This window comes from Hirundo rustica, chromosome 3 (genome assembly GCF_015227805.2).
Source record: "Hirundo rustica isolate bHirRus1 chromosome 3, bHirRus1.pri.v3, whole genome shotgun sequence".
Lineage (NCBI taxonomy): Eukaryota > Metazoa > Chordata > Aves > Passeriformes > Hirundinidae > Hirundo > Hirundo rustica.
This window is the reverse complement of record NC_053452.1, coordinates 63,017,072-63,039,526: the sequence shown is the minus strand read 5'-3', so window position 1 is coordinate 63,039,526 and position 22,455 is coordinate 63,017,072. Positions and strand designations below refer to the sequence as shown.

The following is a 22,455-nucleotide window of genomic DNA, read 5'->3' as shown; positions in this document are numbered from 1 at the left end:
CTGCATTTTATTTTAGTTATTTTTAAGATTAGTCTTCAGTGTTTTATGGGGTTCAGTGTTTTTGGTGGGGCTATTTCTTTCATAATTTGATGTATACTATTTAAGGCTTCAGTCTTAATTCATATTCATGTTGGTTGGAAGTGCAAGGAAGTAAGTAAATTAACTACATATTTTTAAACAAGATGTCAAACAGTTTGTGTGATGACTTGTTTCCCCCTCATGCCCCTAGCTAAGTAACTCAGTTAATTATAAATTACTTTTTAGATTTTTTTTTTGCCAATACTTCAGAAAAAAAAATTAATTGTACATAAATAATATGAGATGAGTCATATACACACCTGTTTGCAGTTCTCGATTGTAATTTGTTAGATACTCTTAATTGATTTTAGATATAATTTATGAACTACTTCTCATTCCAGATTTTGTCTTGGTATTTTGTTGGAATGAATTCCTAGATTTGGAGAACTCTGGTTTCCATCTTACAAGGAATCCTTTCCCAAAGAGAAGGAATGGAACAGAAAACTGTAGCCATCCTCAAAGCAGACTTTGCTGCTCACACAGTGTGTGCATGGGTGACTGACTCCTAAGGAGGAATCCTCTTCAGGATAAAAAAAAAAAAGAAATCTGCAGTGAAAATGTTATGTGTTGAGTGGCCATGCAGACCTGCTGACCAGCCCACAACCAAAGAGTGCCTTTTAGGAGGCAGTATAGGCCTTGCCATAAAGAAGATAAACCCTGGAGTAATGCTTCTGGGCAAGCTCAAGGGTTTACGGTGATTGGGCTGTAACTTTTGGCAGATTTTAATGTGATGAGATCAATAATTTGAGAGCTGAAAGAAAACTTTCTTCTCTCTCTCTGAAGTTCTGATCACGCTGTTCTGGTAATAAAATCTGTAAAAGGCAAGCTGGAGAACTGTTAATGAACAAACCTGTAAATTCTTTCTGCTTTGGCAGTATGCTGATATAAAAACCCCCAAACACACCAAAATACAAACTTCTGCTGCATTCCTAGTAAAGTGCTTCTGCTAGAAGCACTTGTTGGTTTGTACCGTTTAAAGAAATTTAAGTGTTTGTGAGGTAGCTGAATTTTGTTTCTCAAGTTTTTCAGGAGTTAAATTTAAAAATTCTGCAACACTTTGCACTCGGGGAGATGTGATGAGGGGTCTATGGGATCACTCCCTGTCACTGAAGAAAGTGGCAGTGCTAGTTAAAGAGAATGTAAAGATGTCTTTGTCTTTGAGTTGTCTTTGACTTGTGATCAAACAGTCGGTACAAACTCAGGTTTTACTTACATCTGTATTGTAAGTGTTCCCTGGTTTTTTGTGGTCTGTGACTTGAAATGCTGGTGATCATCATGTAGGTGTGCAGAGTTTCTGGGCTCTGCAGAAATAGAGAATTTCTGTTGAGAAATAATTTAATGCTGCTGTTGAGCTGAGCCCAGACCCAACTGGCAAAATGCAGAGAGATAAAAACCTCCTCCTTGTTTAAAAGCCTTCTTTTGGTTGTTCCTAAAGGCTTTTACCCAGCCAGAGCATCAAAATGCAGAAGTTAAAGTTTAGAGGCAGAAAAGGGATGATTGTGAAACAAGTGCAGTAGCTCCATATGCAACTTCCATAATGAAGCCTTTTCAACAAAATTGTTAGTTGCCATGGCCCTGGACTACATGGCTCATACTGCCTTCACCCACTGCAGCTATAGTTCGCGGAGTTACCTGCTTAGCTGTTTGTTACTGGTGCTCTCCAGAGAGCTGCCGCCTTTGCCAACATCCTGAGTAGTTTCTGAGAGCTGTCTGTACACCCACAGCAGTCTGAAAGAGCTTGACTTGTTTAAGCAGTTTGTCTTTTACCTGCATATAGCGTGGCAGAGGACAAACCCATCTATCTCACTGAGCTGAGTTCTGCCAGGTGTATATTCAGCAATTCTCTGCTGAAAGATGTGTCAGCTGCAGTGGTGGGAAGGTACTGCCAAATCTGTAAAGGCTTTATCTGTACATTGTTGATATATTTTCATATGAAAGTGTCTGAGAGGGATTAGCCATGCATATACATCTCTCTTAATTATTTAATGTCAGGGATACGTATACCTCATTTCCCTCTTGCCCCTTCCCTGTCTTTTTTTCCTCTTCTAACTTGTCCCATTATTGACGTTTCTGAAGTGCTCTGACTAAAAAGCATGAACTCTGTCTCTGCTAAGCATTTTTCTATTTATGTTTTCTGAAGGGCTTGGGAGTTTTGGTGTCTGTTTCTGCCCAACTATCCAGCTTTGACTAATGTCTAGAACATGACGGGGTTTGGCGCTAGATGACCTTTAAGGTCCCTTTCAACTCAAACACTTCTATAATTCTAGCTTTGTGAAAATCTGACACAGGAATTACTTCTTTTTTTTTTTTTTTTTTTTTTTTTTTCAAAATAAGTTCTTCATTTTATCAAAATATTTAAGTTTTGCTCAGAAGAAAAATTTATTAAATGTAGCAACAGACTTGCATATTCCCATGATACACCCAAGCTCTGTGGCTTAATGGAGGTTCTGTCATTAAATGTTTGGAGTCCAGAGGAGTTGTGTCTGCCAGTCTAACAGAATAAAGACCACTGTCCTCTGAATAATCTCCCTTTCATATTTTACAGGACAATAAATCCTTCTTTATTTATTGTTCCAAAAGATGGCATAAGGAACATAACATCTCAGTATAATTTGTTCCTTGCACACCACGTCTCTTCATTAGAGGCTTGCGAATGCGTTTGCCTTTTTGAATTTGTAAATGCAGTGACATCCTGACTCCCACTTCGAGTGCTTTTTAATGGATTCTTGCAGGCTCCAGTGCTGTCAGGGGGATTTTGTTGACTCAGTAAATTCCTCTTCTCGGGTGGAAGGACTAACACAGCTTCTGAAGGCTGTGCAGAACTGGAGGTGGTTATCCCTGCCAAGCCCTCGTATAAAAGAGAGTGGTTAAAAGCCGTGGATTATTTGGGGAAGGTGGAAGCAGCGGTGCGGCGAGGCGCTCCTGTGCTGCCTCCAGGTGCGGCGCTGTGTTAATGCCGGCGGGTGGCACCGCCGAGCCGAGGAGGAGCGGCTGGGGCATCCTCAGGACGGGATCCTCCAGCATCCCTCTCCCAGCCAGGACTGTTCAGTACGGCACATCGGCTTGCACTGTGGTGGCATCCTTACAAATAACCCGAAGCTACACAGGAATGAATGATCATTTTTCTTGAGGCATTGCTAAGTGGCTGAATAAGTCCTGCTGCCAGGAAGTTTCTCCAGTGTAGCCTCATAGCTTCCTTTCCTCTTAGCACTTGCACTGTTCTTCAGTGCAAGTTCCATAATAATTTGCAACATTCAGTCTCCAAATCTCATTTTATAAGACATTGCCTTGCTGATACAGCCCTTGTTCTCTTGCCTTGAAACAACAGAGATGCTAATACTGCATTTTGTTTTTTTCCTGAAGATCAATGGAAATAACACTTCTTTCTCTATACTTTTGCCACGTTTTTTGGCTTATGTGGTAATCTGCGTTTTATCTTTGTCTTACTCTTTCTGCTGTTGTTACTGCAGAAAACAGCTTTCAGACTTCCGAGGCTACGTCTGTCTGGCACAGTGCAATGGTTGCATAGGTGCTCTGGCTGCTGTACTCTATGCCCAGGATCTGTCCCCTTCTTCTTGGGATAACCCAGCTGACCTGCTTTTGCAGCTTGGCTGCTTGGTTCTGACATGCTTGCTCTGGGAAGCCCATTTTTATTGAAAGATGTTGATTTTACTCCTGTGAGATTGGGAAACCACAATTCCTGTCAGGAGTTGCTGAACTGGATGAAAACATTTGTGTTGTGCCACTGAAGACACTGAAGCAGGTGAAAGTGTGAGCTTCTGAAAACAAGTAGTGTAACAGCGGTCAAAAATGACACTGAATTTCATCCTTATATTTATTCCAGCATAATGTAATGTGGCTTTCTAGCAGATGTGCATAATATTCCTAGATTCCACTGATTTTGCTTGAAAATCTAAGCAGGCAACATATGTGAGGAATTGGTCTCTATTAAAGAATACATCATAAAGAAAAGTTTGGTTTAGGTGATTTGTCCCATGTGACAGTTACTTTTGTCAGCAAAATAAAATCCACTTGACTAGCTTATCAGTCTGCTGTGTAATCGTAAAACCATCCTTTCCCATTCACTGCGTGATGTTCGATTTCTGCAGGCGTGGGAGGTGACAGTAACAAACCCCCCTCTTATTGTAGCTCTGATTTACATCAAAACAAGCAGGACTCTTAAACAGCATGAGAAGGAAAGTGGTAGATGTCCATTTAATGAGATAGTGTATCACATGTTGAGCAGGAGGTGTCAGAGTATCTCCCTGGAGGCAGAAAGCTGATGCCTATTTTTTGTAACTTGTTCTACCTGCCATCCCTTGAGCAGGGAGTGATACAGGAGCAGTGCAGTGTGTGTGCAGTTACCAAGCCTCTGAATGTTCTGGGTAAATGACCAAGAACAAGTTTTAGTAAGTAAAGCACAGAGGACATAGCAAATTTCATTACTCCTTATGAGATGAGATTGGTCCTGAGTGGCATAGAAACAGCAGAGGCAGCTTCCATGATACCAGAAGAACTTAGTTTCAAAGATGAAAGTTGCTTGCAGTACAGTGAAAATTTATAGAGAATTTAAATGTAGCAAAATGGTGGGACACTTACTGAACACACATTGCATAAGAGGTCATCTGCTAAGTAGGCTTAATCTGAAGTAGACTTTTAAATACATATTGAGTTAAAAATGGAATCTTGCTTCTGCTTATGAGTCCTGGTTTTGTTGTCTTTTGTATTAACCTGGTACAGATCAGTAAGGCCTACAGATCAGTTGAGGACCTAATTAAGGTGTTACTCATGAAAAAAAAAAAAAAAAATTAAAAAAAAAAATCCATATAAGTTTTTGCTTGTAGCTAGCTACCTGGAATCAGCCCTAATCTCTGGGGGCTTGATTTGGTCAGTCCTCTTTGTGTAGCAAAGTACTTTCTACTCCAAGTAGTCCAAGCGGTTTACAAAGTGAGCTACTCAGTGTTGTGTTAAGTTGCATAATAAAACAGTATCATACAACAGTAAGAACAGGATCCAAATTCTCTCAGGTTCCGAGACCTTGCCTTAGTGTTTGTGCTTCAAGCCAAAAATGACTGTGGATATCAGGAGGGGTGAAAACAGAAAGAATATGTTTCTTTCAGGATGAAGCTCCCAAATAAAGTTGAAGCACCATAGGAAGAAGTCAATTTGGTTATAATTGCCTGTGTAGAATACAAGGGGATTGGAGTTACTTGCATATGAGGGTAAACTGAAGGTACTGACTTGGGCAGTGGCTGGTTGGGAAGCTTCAGGAAGCTGGTTTATTAGCACTAGTTACAGAAACCATGTGGAAAGAATAACGTGGACAAATGACTGAAAGGCAGCTGTTTTCAGGTGACTTGTTTTGGAATGAGAACAAATGGTCTTGAATCCCAGTGGATCAGTGTTAAGGCCACCAGGTTATATTCAAGCTGTGCTGTTAACAGATGTTTGCTAGAAACAGTTGCACAGAGAAGGGATGCCTTGTCCATAGGTGGGAGAATTCAATCTGAGCAGTAAGTACCAGTAATAATGTTGTTAGCATTTAAGTTCTGAAAATTTGTTTTGAAATGTCTTAACAATGGGCAAGCTTCCCATGTGTGGCATCATCCTCAGATTCTCATCTAAGCTTTTGTTTGTTGTTAAACTGAGTAAAAGATGCAAACAGTTGAAACTTGATGTTTTATATGTAATAGGTAGGTACTGCCCATCAACACAACCTTGGCATTGTTAGCAGTATGCTCAGAGCAAATGAGCTAATCCCAGTGGCACACATGGCAACCAGATCTTGAGACAGAAGACTGAGCTGTTTTTTAAGTCTGCTGTTAGAAGGAAATGAAGCTATATGGATATATAAAATCAACTTGTAAACTCTCCTGTTGATAACCAGTAACCAAAATGTACGTTTCAAGCAGGAAGCAAAGGAATTGAATGGGAAAGTAAAGGACAACATGAAAACTGTCCAGGAACATAAAAATTAAGAGATTACTTAACTCTGTTAAGAACAAAAGGGAAACTAAAAATAATTTTAGCTCAATATGTGATACTAGCAGTTGAATTTTCAGTCATTTTTTGGTGCTTCTGACAGCAAGGAAGAGGAAAGGAGAATTGATCTATTTATATACAGTGGTGTGATTTTTTTTTTTTTTTTTTCGCTCAGATAGAAATGGAGATAAACAGTAGCTTAATAGACACTATTATTATTTTTTAATAGACAAAGCTGGTTTTCCACATAAGAGTCCTGAGAGTTTATTGATGAATTTGTGATAACTGATGTGGGTTTTTTTCAGTAAGCCTTTAAAAAAGGTTGATACAAGATTTTTATATTCCTTCCTTAATTTTCAAATAGTCCATCAAGACAAATTGCATTTGTAAGCATTAGTTTGCTGATGTAATGTACTAGTGTTTTGTGAAGCACTTGAGGTTGTATTTTAGAAGGTCTCAAGTTTAAAATTTAGATGGTAGGTCCCTCTGATCGGATGACCAAGGATGTTTAGCTCTGAAGGGGTCAGTAGCTTTCTGTGTGATTTAACGATTTATAGGTGAGGGGGGAAAGTGCCCATCACAATTACCAATGCTGAGTTACGTGAATTGAGTGGTAACTTGATTACATGTTTAAAGGTAGATTGTAGAACAAAGCTTTCCAGGATGAATGCCCTGAAAAATTACTTGGAGTACTTGATGTGCCTATTTATCTGACCATAAATCTGGAAAACATCATTTTGGAGGCAAAAAAATTAGTACAGGTACTTGAAAGTTTTATATAAGTGGGTAAAAGGAATTATAGTGTGACTTTGTGACTGCCGCTGAACCACTGTGTCCAAGCCTGGTGGTGTGTGTGATTCCAGGGTGAAGAAGTGCTAGAGGGGCAGTAGGAAAGCCCATGCCATCTCAGACCAGAGCCCATTTAGTGTAGCATATGTTCCCCACAAAGGCCACACCTGAGTGTCTCTGGAAGTTTATGAACACAGTGAATTTTGTAAAAGCATCCACACTACTGTCCTCTTCTGAGCTGCTCATAGTTCATGCATTTAGAGTGCTGTATCAAATGCTTATCTTGCCCCCACCTAGGCCTCTCTCTGCAGTATCTTTTGGTGAAGAGTACACAGGCTTTCTAACATTTTCTTGAAGAGCAGTCTTGCTTCTGCTGGCTTTGTTGGGTGGCCATGGGTTCTTGTGTAAGAAACTGAACAGTCAATCCCTACTCACCATCTCCAAGACTCCTGTGATTTTTCTTGTGTATTTTCATTGTTGTTTTCTGGCTGGCTGGTTGGGTATTTGTTTGTTCTTTTCTCTCTGTGAAATATCCCTCTTCCATCATTTCCTTTGCAGGCTGAAGATCTTCAGCATTCTTTACATGTAAGCTGTTTCATGGCTTTGCTTTGTCCTTGTTAGCCTTTTCTGGACCTCCAGGACCCAGGATGCTGGAACAGGGGGTGGTTTTGTTCTTAATTCAAGTTCTCTGACTTGGTTTACTGTGAGTTCTGTTTAGCACAGCTCAGGGAAGAAGGAAGATGGTGGAGACTATAGGGAGTTGTCTCCCCTTGGGACAATTCTTCTTGAGAGAGAAAAAACCCGAAGAACCTAACCCTGAATTAATTGTGTAATTGAAATATCATAGAAAAGAGCTTTGACAGGCTTAGCAGACCAGGACATGGAGAGAAGCAATTGGAAATTAGAAATCGGATACCTTTTTAACAATGGCATAAATTACTGAGGCAGAAAATTCAAAAGTGGTGTTTCTGTCATGGGGGAAAAAATACCAAGACTTGCTATTTTACAAAGCTACATTCCACTATAGCAATTACTCAAAGTAAGATTTAAGGCAGTGACATCTTGTGATTTATTCTGGAAAGGTCAGACTAGGGGATGACAGGCTGGTGTTTGGTTAGCTAAAACTGATCTTACTTCTGAAAGACCCAGGTGTGTTTCCAAGGGCTGTCTGTTTTCCCAAGGCCTGAATTTTCAGAAAGAGTGAACACTTAGGTTCTTAATTATGTTTAAACTCAGATGCACTTAACATCTCTGAAAAGATGTTCCTTCCTAGAGGAAGAGAGGAAGGCTGTGGAGTGATTGGTCTCACAGTCTATGGTGAGACTGTGACAAGCGTGCATGTGTGCAGGAGGGGAAAAGGAGGCGTGTCACGAGAATTAATAAAAAGAGTTGTCATATTTCTGCCAGGGATAATGAAGGGAAATATGTCTTTGTGGTTAGCAAGTCCGTCACTTGCAGGAACCACTGGCTCATCGTGCCTGGGGTAGTCTGGCTTTCCTAGGTTGTGCCAGCTGCCTGCTGAGTCTTGTGCTTGCTGAGCACGGGTGCACTGTGAAGTTAGTCTTGAGTACCTGCAGGGCATGTGCAGCTCTTCAGAGGCAGTCTTGGTGGGGTATCCTATGCTGGGATAAAGAGTTGGACTCTTGTCAGGTCTTTCTCTTCCATGTTTCCTGGGAGGGCTATCAGCTAGGCAGATTGGATCCTTTGCCTCTTCTCCTACCCAGGCTTCCAGAACCTGTACCCTGAGTGCCTGTGGAGCAGTCCTCTGCAGCACCCACGTGTATGAGCTCTCTCCACAGTGACTCACTGTTGCTCTCTTGGGATTTCTGCCCTCGGGAAACAGGCAGGATAGTCTCATTTTAATTTTAGACATTCTTCTCTAAGACAGGAATATTCATAAGCCAAGTATGTAAGGAGCACAATATAGTGCATTTGAAATCATGTTGCAGATCTTTTGGGCTCCAGGCAGAGGCGTGAGGTAGTCATTTTTAGGGTGTCTATGTAACTCTTGGCTGGTATCCTCAAGGCAGGCTTTTCTCTTCTTCACCAAGTTCCCATATTGTGCTTGAAGAACACTGTTGAAAGTTAATATAAATGCTCTGAAAAGCAGCACTCTCTTCACGTGCCTTTAAATAATAATACAAAGCTAAGCCTGATCTTTTTGGTTGTGTAATGCGCTTGCTCCCAACCCTTCTCTGCTGGCACTTCCTATATCTTCTCAGTCTGTTGTGACATTTCTCTTGCAACTTGTTGGGTCACGCTTGGGATCAGTAGCATGTATAAACTGAGTTACTCTTTTCTATGGCTTCTGAGGATCTGTGTGATGAAGTGATGACAGTCAGCAGCACATCAGATGCTGACATCGTCTCCAGACACAAAAACAGGCCACGTGTCCTGTATCTTCAGAATCGTTGTGAATTTCATCTCTATTTTCTACCTCTGACCTTATAAACACCAGTCAGTAGACAGGACAGTGCACTGCTTGATTGGTGGAGGCGTTGTCCTGGTTGACTTACATGGCATAGCCTTCCCAGTCAGCCTGTGGTGTGTTCAAGCAGCAAAATAAATGAAGAAAACCAGCATGCGCAGTGTTAACAGTGTTCTAAAATGTCCTTATTTTCTCTTGTGATACCTAAGTATTTCTTCCCTCAGCCCTGCTTTTGACAGGCTGATTTTTCTCACTCTGTATTGTCCTTGAGTACCTGATGTAGTGGATAGTCAGAAATTTTCTGGTACTTTATGGAAAGATGTGTTTAGACGCTGACATGTTCCTGAACAAGTAATGCTGTCAGACCACAGAGGATCTAATGCCACTTCTTGAGGATGAAGTAAATAAAGAGGAAATTTAAGTTTCTTTAAAAGTTTGCAGATTTTCATGTAGAATCTGCACTATGTGAATATTGTGTGAATATCAGTAGTCAATTTTTTATTGAACTGTGCCTAAAAATACCTAATAGCAGAAGTCAGTTTTTTTGAGTTCTTTGAACTGATTGTCATTTTTCATTGAGGCTCTGTATTTTCTGGTGATCTCTTTATTCCCTTGAAAGAATTGCTTGGAAAATAATTAGTGGACAATCAGTTTTTATTGAGAGTGGAGAAAAGTTGTTCAAGGCATAGATATTTCAGAATTATGTGTCTGGATTTGTACTGATCAGGGAATTGCTATTTTCCTGTGTCAGGAGAAGTCTCACTAATGAAGGAGCACAGGTGTGGTCGTGATGGATGACAGCAGCCCTTTTGTTTCAAGTGACTTCGGCAGTAGTGAAGGAGGAACCAACTAGTGTGATTGAGTGGAGTAAAAATATGCAGAAGTAAAGGTGAGGGCTTGTCAGGAGACTCTGGGGAAAGTGGAAAGCAGAAAAGAAAAACAGATACCTGAGTTAGTGAGAAAGTGAAGGGATTTTTTTATTTCTCTTTTAACCTGGTAGCAGTACACTATCTACATCTGAGTAGGGAATGTTTCTGTTTAACTTGCTGGTTTTCTTCAGGGAGATTGGCCTGATCAGATTGGCAAAAAACCTTTTCATATGCCCCCTAACTGCAGTGGCTGGCTAATGGAGGGAATGGGGCTGGGGTGTCTTTCTAAGAGGCTGCTGCAGCTGAAATGTCGGAGTGGGTGGAAGGTGTCTCAAACCAGGAATCTGTCCCCTGTGGTGGTGGGGTGCACCCACACTTAACAGGAGCTGAAAAAAAGACATTTTATTTAAAACTAGTAATTTTAATGTGAATGCTATTCATCACTTTGAGAGTCTTGAGAAAAGCTTTTTTTAAAGCATCGCAAAGATGCTTTAAATCACAGTTACATCATCCTATGCACAACTTTGCACGTAGCAGAATTGCTGAAAGTTATTAAAATGTCAGGGGAGAAAGTAGGAATGGAAAAAAATTGTTCAGATAAACTGATCTTCCCCCTCTATTGTCCCAAGTAGGTCTTTCATATTCTTGAGATATCTGTGTTTAGAATCACTTAAGTGAAACTTACAGTCATCATCTCTGTCACCATAATTGGTATCAGGCCTCATTCACTAATAAGGAAACTACCCCAGGAAGCATTGTTTGCTGAATTTCTTATCCATACCCTGATTAGGGTACTCTGAGGGATAACTGTTCTCCCCTGAATTTATTGTGTTTCAGATTCTTTTAAGCTACCTGTAGATTTTCACTGCTTTGTCCTGGTGCTTGGATAGACTATAGTAATATAACTTTATTGCTTCTAACAATCTCTAATAGGGATGTGGGCTTGGAATGTCCTGAAACAGCAGTGATATACTGAGCAGCATGGAAAAATGATTCGTGTGTGATGTGGAAAAATGACTAGTATCATATAGGTTTAAGGAAACCCTCTTTTCTGTCACCAGCAGCGGTTGTTGTTTTTTTCATATCTTAAAATCTGTGTTTGGTTTAACTTCCTCCACCTCAAAAAGGATGTAGTAGGAGAAGAAAAGCTAACAAGGCGGCCAGCCTGTGTGATCAGAGAAAGAGGAGAAAGTACCACAAAGTATCACAGTATTAGTCAGCTGGAAAAAGTGAAGTAACTAAGAAAAGATGCTGGAAATCTGTGATATCATGAACGGTATGCAGAAGGTGAATAATGACTGTTTATTTGTTCACTCTTAAAATAGCATTAATTAGGACGTTCAGTGAAATTAATTACAAAGTACAAGAAGGGAAGTACTTTTATGAGCACATCATGTTAGTCTGGGGTTCATTGGCATAGAACTGGTGTGGAGCTCTTGAAGGAACAAAGCAGTTTAGTGAATGCTGTTATCTGGAAAATCTGTGATTTCTAGAAGCCAAGTAGCTAATCAGGGGAAGGATTTCCCTACTTAACATGGGTAATCTTTGGTAAGACAGAAATAATTGAGTAAAATGGACTTTTGCACCAAGTATGCCATTGCCTCTATCCTCTCAGTCTACTGGGTTTGTTTGCCAGGTGTGGAAAGTGGTCATTCCTTTGTCTCATTTGCTTCAGCGTTCCTGCCAGCACTACCAGACACGAGGCTGACTGGTGGCTCAGGAGCTGTGCGGTGAGCTCAGCTGTCACTGCCAGCACTGCCACACCTGGCACTGATTTGGGCTGGGCAGGTTGGTCTGTAGCATCGGGGGGGATGGTATCATCCTGCAGTGGTGATGGCCTGTGCTCCATGTGGGCAGCCCAGGAGACTCCCGATGCTCCTTGACCTATTCTATCTGCTTACAGAGCTATTTACACAGTTGCAGAGGTGTAATTCTGCTATCATGTGTCAAGATCTTTTGGCTGATAAACTGGTTGACGTCATACTCATTCAATAGTTGCTTTCCAAATTACTCTTAGGTAACTCTTTTTTGTAAGGTTTCCTGTAGCACTGCTAAAGGAAATGTCAAGAGTGCTAGGAAACTGAGATACAAATATATGATTAAGGGCAGAAAAATTCCCATTCTAGACCTGTCTGTTTTCAGTAAGCCTGTATTTTCTTTCCTGTTCTCACTTGGCATTCTTCTTCTTACTGCTTATTATTTTACTATTTTTACATGATTCTTAATTTACAAGTTTCCCAAAACCACAGAGAGGTTCAATCCACCTCCTCTGTTCTTTGCCTAAAAATGCAGTGTGATCAAATTTGCATTAACATCTAGTCACTTCTCATGGCTGTGCAATCCTGTCTCCAGTGTACATGCAGTGCAGGAATATTTGGGAGGCAGAACCATGAATCATTTCACCACTAAGCAAATGTTCATGTTCAAAAAGTAGCCAAAGGCAGTTGTTTAAAGCCTGTGGAGCTGTTCATCTAGTTCCTGAGGCTTCCATCATGCCTGCGTGTGCTCTGGGTGCCTTTGTGGCTATACTAGAGCTACCTGCCTTCAGATCAGGTCAGAAAACATTTGGCCTCCTGCAGGAGAAAGGATAGAAGATAAAGGGAACTGGAGAGACAGTATGTTGTGGTGTGTTGCTTTGCCAGGCTTTTCCTGTCGCTCTGCTGTAAACCGCTCATGTAGAGCATGATTTGTGACCTCAGCCTCACCACACATGCAGTATGTGGGCTTACCATTACTTGTCAGGTTTAATGGGTTCATTGCATTTCTTCTCCTAAAGGTCTGAAATTTTTAATTTGTGAATTTCAATCTATATATGCACAATTAAAAACATAAACATAGACTAGTTAAGAATTCACACTATTCAGATAATTAGGATGTGGTTTTGAACTGCCCAAACCTGTCTAGGCATCGTGTATGGACAGTGTTCTCAATCCTTTATTGCTGGGATAGAAAAAAAAAAAGTGTCAAAACGCAAAATGTCAGATTTTGGTTTCAAGAGACAAATTCACACACTGTGACTGCTTCTTTTAGCCTGTAGCTAAACAGACTGTACAAAACGTATTCTTGCACATAGGTGTGAAGAAAAAAGTGTCTAATTGTTCAATGTGTTTAGGATTTATTAACATTTCTTAACAAAAAAACCCGTGGTATTTTGTTTAATCTAAACTCAGCTTGTCTTTCAAACTTCTCTTTTCCTGTCTTGCGGTTAGAGGTTTTCAACTATGTGTGCATGTGTAGTTCACTCTTCTCTATTGTACCACACTTGTGTTCAGGACCCTGCTAAACAAACAGGTTCACAATCCTGTCAAGCAAGAACTGGAGCATATTCTATGTCTTCTGTGAATACAGGTTATAACATTTTTCTGGATAGTATTTTTTAATCTCCAAACTTAGCAGATGATGCAGTGAGGAGGACCTGGAAAATACTGATACTTCACAGGGGAAAAGGGAGGTGTCCTGCTGCCCGGATAGGACGCTGCGGGGGAGAAAGTTGTATTGTTATTTTGCGGTCTTTTTGTGCCACAGTGGCTTGGTGGTTGCTGTTCTGATCAGCTGTCCATTTTCAAACACAAAGCTTTGGAACAAAAAATGTTTAGCTAATAGCAAATATTAAAAGCCCTTCAGACAAACTGCTTTTATTGCATATCGTTATTTCTCCCATCTATGCCCAGACTCTAAATTTTTTCCATTCAGCAGGTGCAAAATCTCTTTCTCTCTCTCTCCATCTCTCTGGCCTACTTTATTTTTATTCCCACCCCTCCAAGGTCATCTTAGTGTGAGATTATTGCTCTTAACTGTTTCCTACCATGTGTACTGTTCCAGAGATAACGAAGGGTAAAATAACTGAAAACTTACCTACTTTTTCCAGCGAGACCAAATAATTTACTAGAAGGTGAAGTCTACCTTTCTTGTCTTTCTCTAGGGAAAGGTCACAACAAGTTCAGGTAGTTTGCCTACATGGGTGTGATATGTAGTTGTAATTATAATTATCCTGGAGTAATTGAAGTGGTATCTCCTGGTAGCACAAAACACTGTGAACTCAGTAGCTGGCAAGGTTTCTTCAAGCAGGATTGTGCTATATTGTCAGTTGTATGTAGGTAATGGTTAAAGAAAACATCCAGTATTTGTCAGGTTTTTTGTCTGTCATCTTGTCATTGTATTTCTGATGTTTTAATAAAGTGCCCTGCTAGTGCTGCCTTTACCTATTTTTCCACATTGCTTTCACTTTGATCAGCAGAAGGTGGTGTGACAGTGGTGAAAATATAAATGGTCAGAAAAACACAGTAAGCTAATTTTAAAAGTTTTAATGTGGGTGTCCAGTCTCAGAGATAAAGTGTCTAACACCGAATGATGCTCTGTTTCAAAATGTTATCAGGGAAAAGCCAGCATCATCCTGATCTTCCCCTTCCTCCTGCTGTCCTTCATGCCATGTACACTATGTGCATGTACTTAAAGTGTCTGTGTTTGGTTTCTACACGCTTTCTGCCTTTCTGTTACCTTACCTTACCTGTAGTGTCTCCAACCAACGCGCTTCTCATGACTGCATCCCTGGCAGGTGGTGGGTGGGATATGCCAGCAGTAACACCTGGATGCATGTCCAGGGCTCTTGTGAGTCTCTTCTCACTGAGGGAGCAGCACACTGAGGCAGCCCCAGGGCATTCATCTTGCTGTGGACGTGGGCCAGTAGAAGGGTCAGATGCAGCACCCTGGACTCCTCCTTGTTTCTTGTGTACATTACAGTGTGGAGGCGAGTCCTCACCCTCCCTTTTACTATCTGCCTCTTGCTCTCTGGAAATAGCAAAGGTTGCAGCAAAGCCTGAATGCAAGTCAGAAGCCCTGTGCTGCCATTCCGGGTCCTTTCCTGCCTGATCTTCCAGAGCTGCTGGCTTGGACCACAAGAAGAGTCCTCCCAGGAGGACAGCGTGTACCTGCTCCTGGCTGCTGGTGTTGCAGCTGACAGCTGGCTTGGACCACAAGAAGAGTCCTCCCAGGAGGACAGCGTGTACCTGCTCCTGGCTGCTGGTGTTGCTGGGCCCAGCCTTGCCTTGTCTTCTTGCTTTTCCCCACTTCATCTGGACTGCAGCATCCTGCCAGAGGCAGTGGGACCTTTCTAAGAGCTTGAGGGCAGAGAGGCAGGGAGAGCCATGAATTGCCTCCTGGCACCCCATCCCCACTCCTGGAGCTGGGGCTGCATGCTGCCCTCGCCCCCCCCAGGTATGTGGGTCTGGGCTCTGGGTTTGGACGGGAGCCCTGTGGGGCTGGCTGGGCAGCACCATCCTTCATGAACCTTGGCTTTGCTCACCTACTGCTGTTGAAAGAATTGGAAATCTCTACCCTGCTCTGGTAGAGAGCTCTAGTGCTGACAGCTCGCAAGCGACCTTTGGGTCCTGCAAGGGTTTCTGCAGCTGCAGAAGAGTTCTGTGTATTGCAGCTGATAGAAAAAGTCTTCTGCACAAAGTTTCTGCTTTCTCAGAAAGTTGCTTGACTGTATATGTGTATGCTTTGCAGGACTCTTGGCACACTTCTACCTTCAGAGGTTAAAGTAGTGTTTAAATGGAATATACCTGTAATGAAGTGGCGATCAACCAATATTTGTTGCGGTTGTACCAGCACAGTAGATGTGTGTATATTCACGTGACAGTACAAAGTACTTGTATCCAGCAGCTGAATTGTGTAGGAATCACAGAAGAAATCATGGCAGCAGTTGTGTATTGCTATGGTATCATATAGATGTTATTCTTGCAGGGTTCCTGGACAATTACTAAACCTGCTGTACTTGATGAAGTTTTCTTGCCTTACAATTCCATCTTAAGGCCTAATAAGCATTTTAATATGTCCTCTTGTTCTTCTTAACAGCTGAAATTTGTACATACTGTGGGTCTCTTTCAAAACATGCTGAAAGGTAAACATCTTGACAGTCAATTACTTGGATTTTTTTTCTCTTTAGATGACAATCAGAACAAAACCAATGAAAAGAAAGAGAAGAAAATGGTTTCTCAGAAGCCCCATGGTACCATAGAATATACAGTAAGTAGTGGTGTGTTCATGCCTGCTTTTTGAAAGTGGAGTTGTTGAGGTTGAGAGGGAGGCAGTGACACAAAACTGTAAGCACTAATTCTTTCTCAGTTTGCACCTATCTCAATAGGGTTTGCCCCTATTGATACCATTCAAATACCACCATTTGAGAGACAGGGGAGAGCTAGGGTCACATCCTGAATCTCTGTTCAGCCCAGGATCTCTGCCTCTTGCAGCTGCCAGTTCCATATTTACTTCTGCATTATGGCTCTCCAGTAGAGCAGTGGTTTTGTTATTCTGAAAAGTACTCCCATTCTGCCACATTGCTTAAGTCATCAAGCGGTTGACCTGTGCTTGATGAGATCTGTTTCTGTTTTCTGGAGCAAGGTAGCAGTGTGCTAGCTCTGCCCAAAACATCTGTGTGAGCCCTCAGATCCCTAAGTGTATTCCACTCTCTACAGTACAGAGCCTCTGTGCAAGGTGGGAACTGCACAAATGCCTGACATGCTGTGGCTGCTGGAGGCATAGTGAACTTTGCAGTGTATGACCTTCACTCCCCTGGCCAGACCAGTTCTAAATACAGTTGTACTGCTTTAAAGTTTTAATAGAAAAGGAGAGGGACATCGGTAACACCTCTACGTTTTATCTACTGTAGAGTGTGAAAGAATATTTTTGTCCTTTTTTTTGATACTGGTTTATCACCCAAGCTATTAAATAGATGGTGTGTTGAGGTCATCAAGTCTACCCTTGCAGACAGTCTGTGAAATGGGTTTAGTTCATGTGTGGTGCTGTGTTCAGTATGGTATTTTAGTCATCAACTCTTTCTTCAGGCTGGAAATCAGGACACCATAAACAGCATAGCATTAAAGTTCAACGTCACCCCAAACAAGCTTGTGGAGCTCAATAAGCTTTTCACACAGACGATTGTGCCAGGCCAGGTAAATCTTTTATTTATTTGTGGTTTTTTTAATACCTGAAACATAATTACTTGCTATGTATTTACAAGTTTTTTACTACTTAATGTGTATCTTTTAGGTACTTGGATACAAGGATAATGGACAGTAATTTAAAGCCCTCCCTCAAAGTGAAACTCAGTAGATTATTATTTGGAATTGGTGTGAGGGGGAAGCTTTGTAATTACCATATCTGACTTGTGATTTATGTACTGTCACTAAAGCTTAAAGATGACTCTGAAGCTCAAGAAGATAATACAGCTGTTGCAGGGGAGTTGGATTATTGGGACGTCTGGATAAATGCAATCTGTAATGCATTAAAGAATTAGAGAGTTAGAGACAGAAATTGAAATGGCTTTGTGCCATTATGTTGGGTATGAGTCAGTCTCCTGTAAGATGAGAAATAAATGGAAGGACTTTTTAGGAGAGTCCAGGACTGGAAAATGCATGTGTAGAGGTTAACACCTGGTTCATAAAGAGCAGATCTCTACTTTTGCTTCGCAACCATGAAGTGTCTTGATTTGCAGATAGGGAAACTGAAGTGCACAGAGATGGTGTGACTTGCCTGAGAATACCCAGCAGACAAAAGCTGGAATAAGGAAATGAGTTTCATTTTTCTGAATATTTTTAAGGTGTACATTGCAGATATGAGCGATCAGTATTGTGTTGTCTTTCTAGCAGAACACAGTTAATAACCTTTTAAAGCTTTTGCGTCACTGTTTTGAAACACCTGTTTGTATTTAGATTCTCTTTGTGCCAGATACAAGTGCTGGGAGGCTGTCTTCTAGTCCTGGTGCTCCTGTTTCTCCTTCATCATCAGATGCTGAATATGATAAACTTCCTGTAAGTCAAACATGGTTCCCTGGTCTTAAACTCTCAAAATATTTTCTGAGTCTAAAGATTAGAATCAAGGCTGTGTAAATAGCATTTCTTTGTGTTTGCAGGCCTTGTGTAGTGTCTTGCATTAAATTAGTTTGCTATACTACAAAATTTACCACTGTCTTAAAAATACTCCAAATTAAGGGAATTCTGAGTGTGGAAAACCATTACATGTTCAGTTGGGCCCTAAGTGTATCAAAACTACTAAAAAAGGTGAAGTACATAATCTTTAAAGACTAGAAAGCTAAATATGAAAAATTATTTAGTGTTTCCTACTGGAGATTTTTATGCTTCTCTGCCGTCCACAGCCTTGATCCTGCACTGGCATCCTTGAACGGGGAGGCTGTTTAGTCTGAGCAGTCAGTTTCTTTATGGTTAAACAAATCGTGGTAGTACTCATATACAGACTTATCTTTAGACAAGACCTGTTTAGTCTTTGTGAAAGGCCTCGCCATAGTTTATCTTTCAAGGGTGATTGGCCATGATGATTTTTAGATAATACCTTTAGGCAGTCCAGGCTGCCTTTAACTTCTTTAACATCTGCTGAGGTTAAAAGTAGTAAGTAATTTCAAATACATCATTAATCAAAAGTGGAGAGTAGCATGGAGTGAATAGTTGTGTTTAACCTTACCCCTATGCCATCTGCATGGAGAATTGCGCTAGTGCTCTGTGAGCAAAGGTCTTTAGTGTAGAGGATGTGTCAAGCCAGGCCCTCTCCCTAATGAGAGTGTATAATTGAATTTTGGTGAACTGACCTACCTTGGTGGTTTTTAATTTCTTGCCTGTTATTTGTATGCAGTTTCTTGTAAGGTTACAAGGTTTTGGGTTTTTTTAAATACATGATACTGTGGGAGGTGTACATATATACCTACATACATGACCGTTGCTTTTCTCCCTTATGCAAATGGAAAATAATTGTTCAAACCTGGCATTTTAGTTTTCAAAAATATAGAAGTGTATGATTCTGGTCCTGTTGCTCTGCACTGAACTTTTTCCTTTCTAAGGATGCTGATCTGGCAAGAAAGGCTTTCAAACCAGTGGAGAGGGTCCTGTCCTCTACTTCAGAAGAGGATGAGCCTGTGGTGGTCAAATTTTTAAAAATGAATTGTCGTTACTTCACAGATGGTAAGGTAGGTGGAACCTGATTTTTGGGCATTGTTTGTGATTCTCTTTGGATAAGTGAGAGATGAAAACTGGGGGAGTCAAATGTGCATCATATTTTTAAAGAATGTTAGTTATGTTGACTTCATCTGTAACTCCTGTGTTTGTTGGTACTGTGATAATATGCTATATAATTGTGTTCTTTTGCTTGTGTGCTGCTAGATAGACAGAGAGAACTTCACTTCAGAGTTATGACATGTCGGGATTAGTTGTCCAGTTCCATCAAATTGAGCAACAGCTTTATAAAATGAGTACATGCCAATCTATTTCATTTATGACTTGAAGATAAATTTTAACTGTTTCCAGAGCAGTGTTTCCAAATATGCTTATGTTACTTCTGCACTTGCTAATGAATGCTGTGCAAGCCAGATAAAAGGATAAATATTGCATTATACAATCTTTTCTTTTTGTTTCTTGTAAGATACGCCAGGACTACAATCCTAAATTACAGCAAGTGTTTTAGAAGCAGAGGCACAAAGCTTGGGTAGTATTTTAGTCTTTTCTCAAAGACACTCTTACTAAACTGCCTGCTTTGGTATATCTGTCCTTGTTGACTCTGGTTTCAGTTAGCTGTCTGCGTTGTTTGGGTTTTCAAGTTCTCTGGAATTTATAACACTGGAGATGCTAATCATTGTAGTTGCAACATTTTTTTTCCCCCCTTAGTCCTGACTTCTTTAAGATGGATGTGTTTACACCTACAGTTTCTAGCTTCTTTTTACATTGAGTGGATGTAGACTCTGTTTAACCACTCGGCAGTTTTACAGTCTGCTATTTTGTAGAACGTAATAGAGAACTACTTGATGTCTCGCATATAAATTAGGGTACTACTGTCACTTGCTATGTGATGCATGTTAGGTGCAGAGGATACAGATTGCCAATTTTATGGCTGCAGGACGGGAAAAGTAATTTTCAGTCAGAGCAATCAGAAATGAGACAGCTTCTTTGCCAGTGTAGCTGAAATCCTTTGTTGCCTGGCCTCCTGCAGTGGCTAGGTGGGAAGTATGGCTTTCTAATGTGTTATCTTCTGGCTTCTGGGAGAAGCCTCTGCACTTTGTTTTGATTCTGTCATCCAAGCACAAACCAAGCTTGTCAACTGAGTCATACAGGAGAAGCAAATGGGAAATATGAACAGATTTTGCTTTATAAAGGGGCAGGCATTCATTTGCCAGCGCCGAGCCATCAGCTTGATATCTTACTGCTTTAAAAAAAAGCCCCACAAGCCAAGCTTGTGGTCTTTTACCTGCCTATTTATGAGCCTGCCTTGCCTTGCCTTGCAGATGACCTTGGATAATTAGTAGTATCTGCAGTGTGGGTTATTCCAGTTGATCTGTGTCACCCATTTATCAGATGTCATGATTTACACACATCTTTTGAGTTGGTCTGGTGAACTCTGTAGTTCATCTGGAAGAGAGGGTGCAGAAGCAAGACAGTGGAAATCTCCTTTTTAAACCTTGAAAAATGGTCAGTTGCCATGGATTGATGCTGAATAATGGCTGATGCAGCAGCCTTTTATCAAATTCATTGCTGAAGCACATTTTGAAGAATTAAATGAGCCCTCTGCAGCTGTGCAGGATATGCTTGGACCAATCATAGGAGCTGTTTCTAGGTTGGGAGGAAGCCATCTCATATCAGATCCCTGTATGGAGAAGCTTTTTTGCATGTACCTCTGGGAAAGTAGATCAAAGGAACCTCTGATCTTAGCTTGGCATAGTAACCTGGTTGTTTCCACGAGTAAAAATGCATGCAGGTGTGTTGGTTGCATGTAAATTCATGGATCAAATGAAAGTAGCTGCATACAGAATAAAACGCTATGTAGTTTTTTTTAAAAAATAAATCCACTAATTTGTTTTGTCTGAGATTGATTAGCAATCACATTTTTAGCTTGTAGCTGTCAGCACTGTAAGTTGAATAGTTCAGATGTTCTCCTCAGCCAGGAACTTGGATGTTACTAAGATTTTTTTCTCTCCTTACAATGTCTGGCTTGATGCAATTGGAAAGCAAAGTATTTTGCTAGCAAACACTTCATGACACAGTATAAAGAGGCAGAAAAGTGGTTTTGCTCTTTAGCCTAAAATCCAATACTCAGTGATAAGTGCATTGCATGTGATGTGCTGACTCTTTCTTCCCCTGTTTTAGGGTGTTGTTGGAGGAGTCATGATAGTAACTCCAAACAATATCATGTTTGACCCGCATAAGTCTGATCCTCTGGTAATTGAGAATGGCTGTGAAGAATATGGGCTCATCTGCCCCATGGAGGAGGTTGTCTCAATAGCTCTCTACAATGACATCTCTCACATGAAGATTAAAGATGCATTGCCATCGTAAGGAGTGTTCTTCCCTGAACTTATATTTGCAGATTTTCAGTAAGGGTCATGGAAAAGGGGTGGGGCAAGGGGGAATGGAGGGGAAGAGTTTTAATGCAGCAGTTAAGTGCCAGCAAAGGAATGATTCACTTGTCTTGTTCTTTAGAACAACAGCTTTCTCTTTAGAACAACTGAAGTGACGTTAAGCACAAGTGGGTCACGAATGTGAGAACCAAAGTGCAAAGGAGACCAGTACAAACCAGTAATTAATAAAAGTGTTTGTAATGTGCCATGGTTAGGCTCCTGCACTATCCTCTCTCTAGGGCTCTTTCAGTGGATGTGAAGAGGTTTAGATTTTGACCATTATTGTGTAACCAGGACTGTTTTCAGAGGAGTATTTGAAACTTTTGAAGATAGCAGCACCTTAGCTGCCAACTTCAGGAGTTACAGAAACTCCAGACTCTGGAATACTTCTATCTCAGAACCCGAAATGCATTGATAATTATAATCTGTAATACATTATAGACTTTCTGGGGTGGGCTGCTTTCTTTTATGCACAGACCAGGCACTGCTTATCTATTTGTTCTAAGCAGGGTTTTGTTCTTATAGGCAATACCTGTTTGAATAGTGAAATTCATTGAATTTCCTCCCTTTTCCCATTTCAAAAAAAACTTTCCAGATACTTGCTACATTCATTTGTGGAATGTTTAATAACTTGTTAGTAATTTTAAGTGATGAGGATCTTGTATTCTCATTCCCCTCAGAGTTTTAACAGTAACGAAGAGCTCAAGTTTTATGCTGATACATTTATTCCGAATTTTTCATTTTGAAATGTTTTATGATTGTCCTGCTTTAAAAAGAAGTATTTGGGGAAGCCTGCAAACAGTATGTTTGAATAACAGAGACAAATAAAAGAAGAAAGCTACTAACTGTTGCCTGTTACTATTCTGCAAGTAAACATGTTCAAACAGGACATCTCCGATTTGTTTTTCTCAAAA

At 40.7% G+C, this 22,455-nt stretch overlaps 1 protein-coding gene across 9 annotated transcripts in view; it reads left to right on the top strand.

Moving 5' to 3' along the window:
* Positions 1-22,455, top strand: part of NCOA7 (nuclear receptor coactivator 7) — an 86,373-nt gene that overhangs the window by 46,356 nt on the left and 17,562 nt on the right. For all 9 annotated transcript variants that reach the window (XM_040057956.2, XM_040057959.2, XM_040057953.2 and 6 more), the window contains 5 exons: positions 16,094-16,173; positions 16,992-17,099; positions 17,859-17,957; positions 18,998-19,123; positions 21,291-21,475. In XM_040057956.2, coding sequence (XP_039913890.1) covers positions 16,094-16,173; positions 16,992-17,099; positions 17,859-17,957; positions 18,998-19,123; positions 21,291-21,475 — 598 coding nt within the window. The remainder of the gene's footprint in view (positions 1-16,093; positions 16,174-16,991; positions 17,100-17,858; positions 17,958-18,997; positions 19,124-21,290; positions 21,476-22,455) is intronic.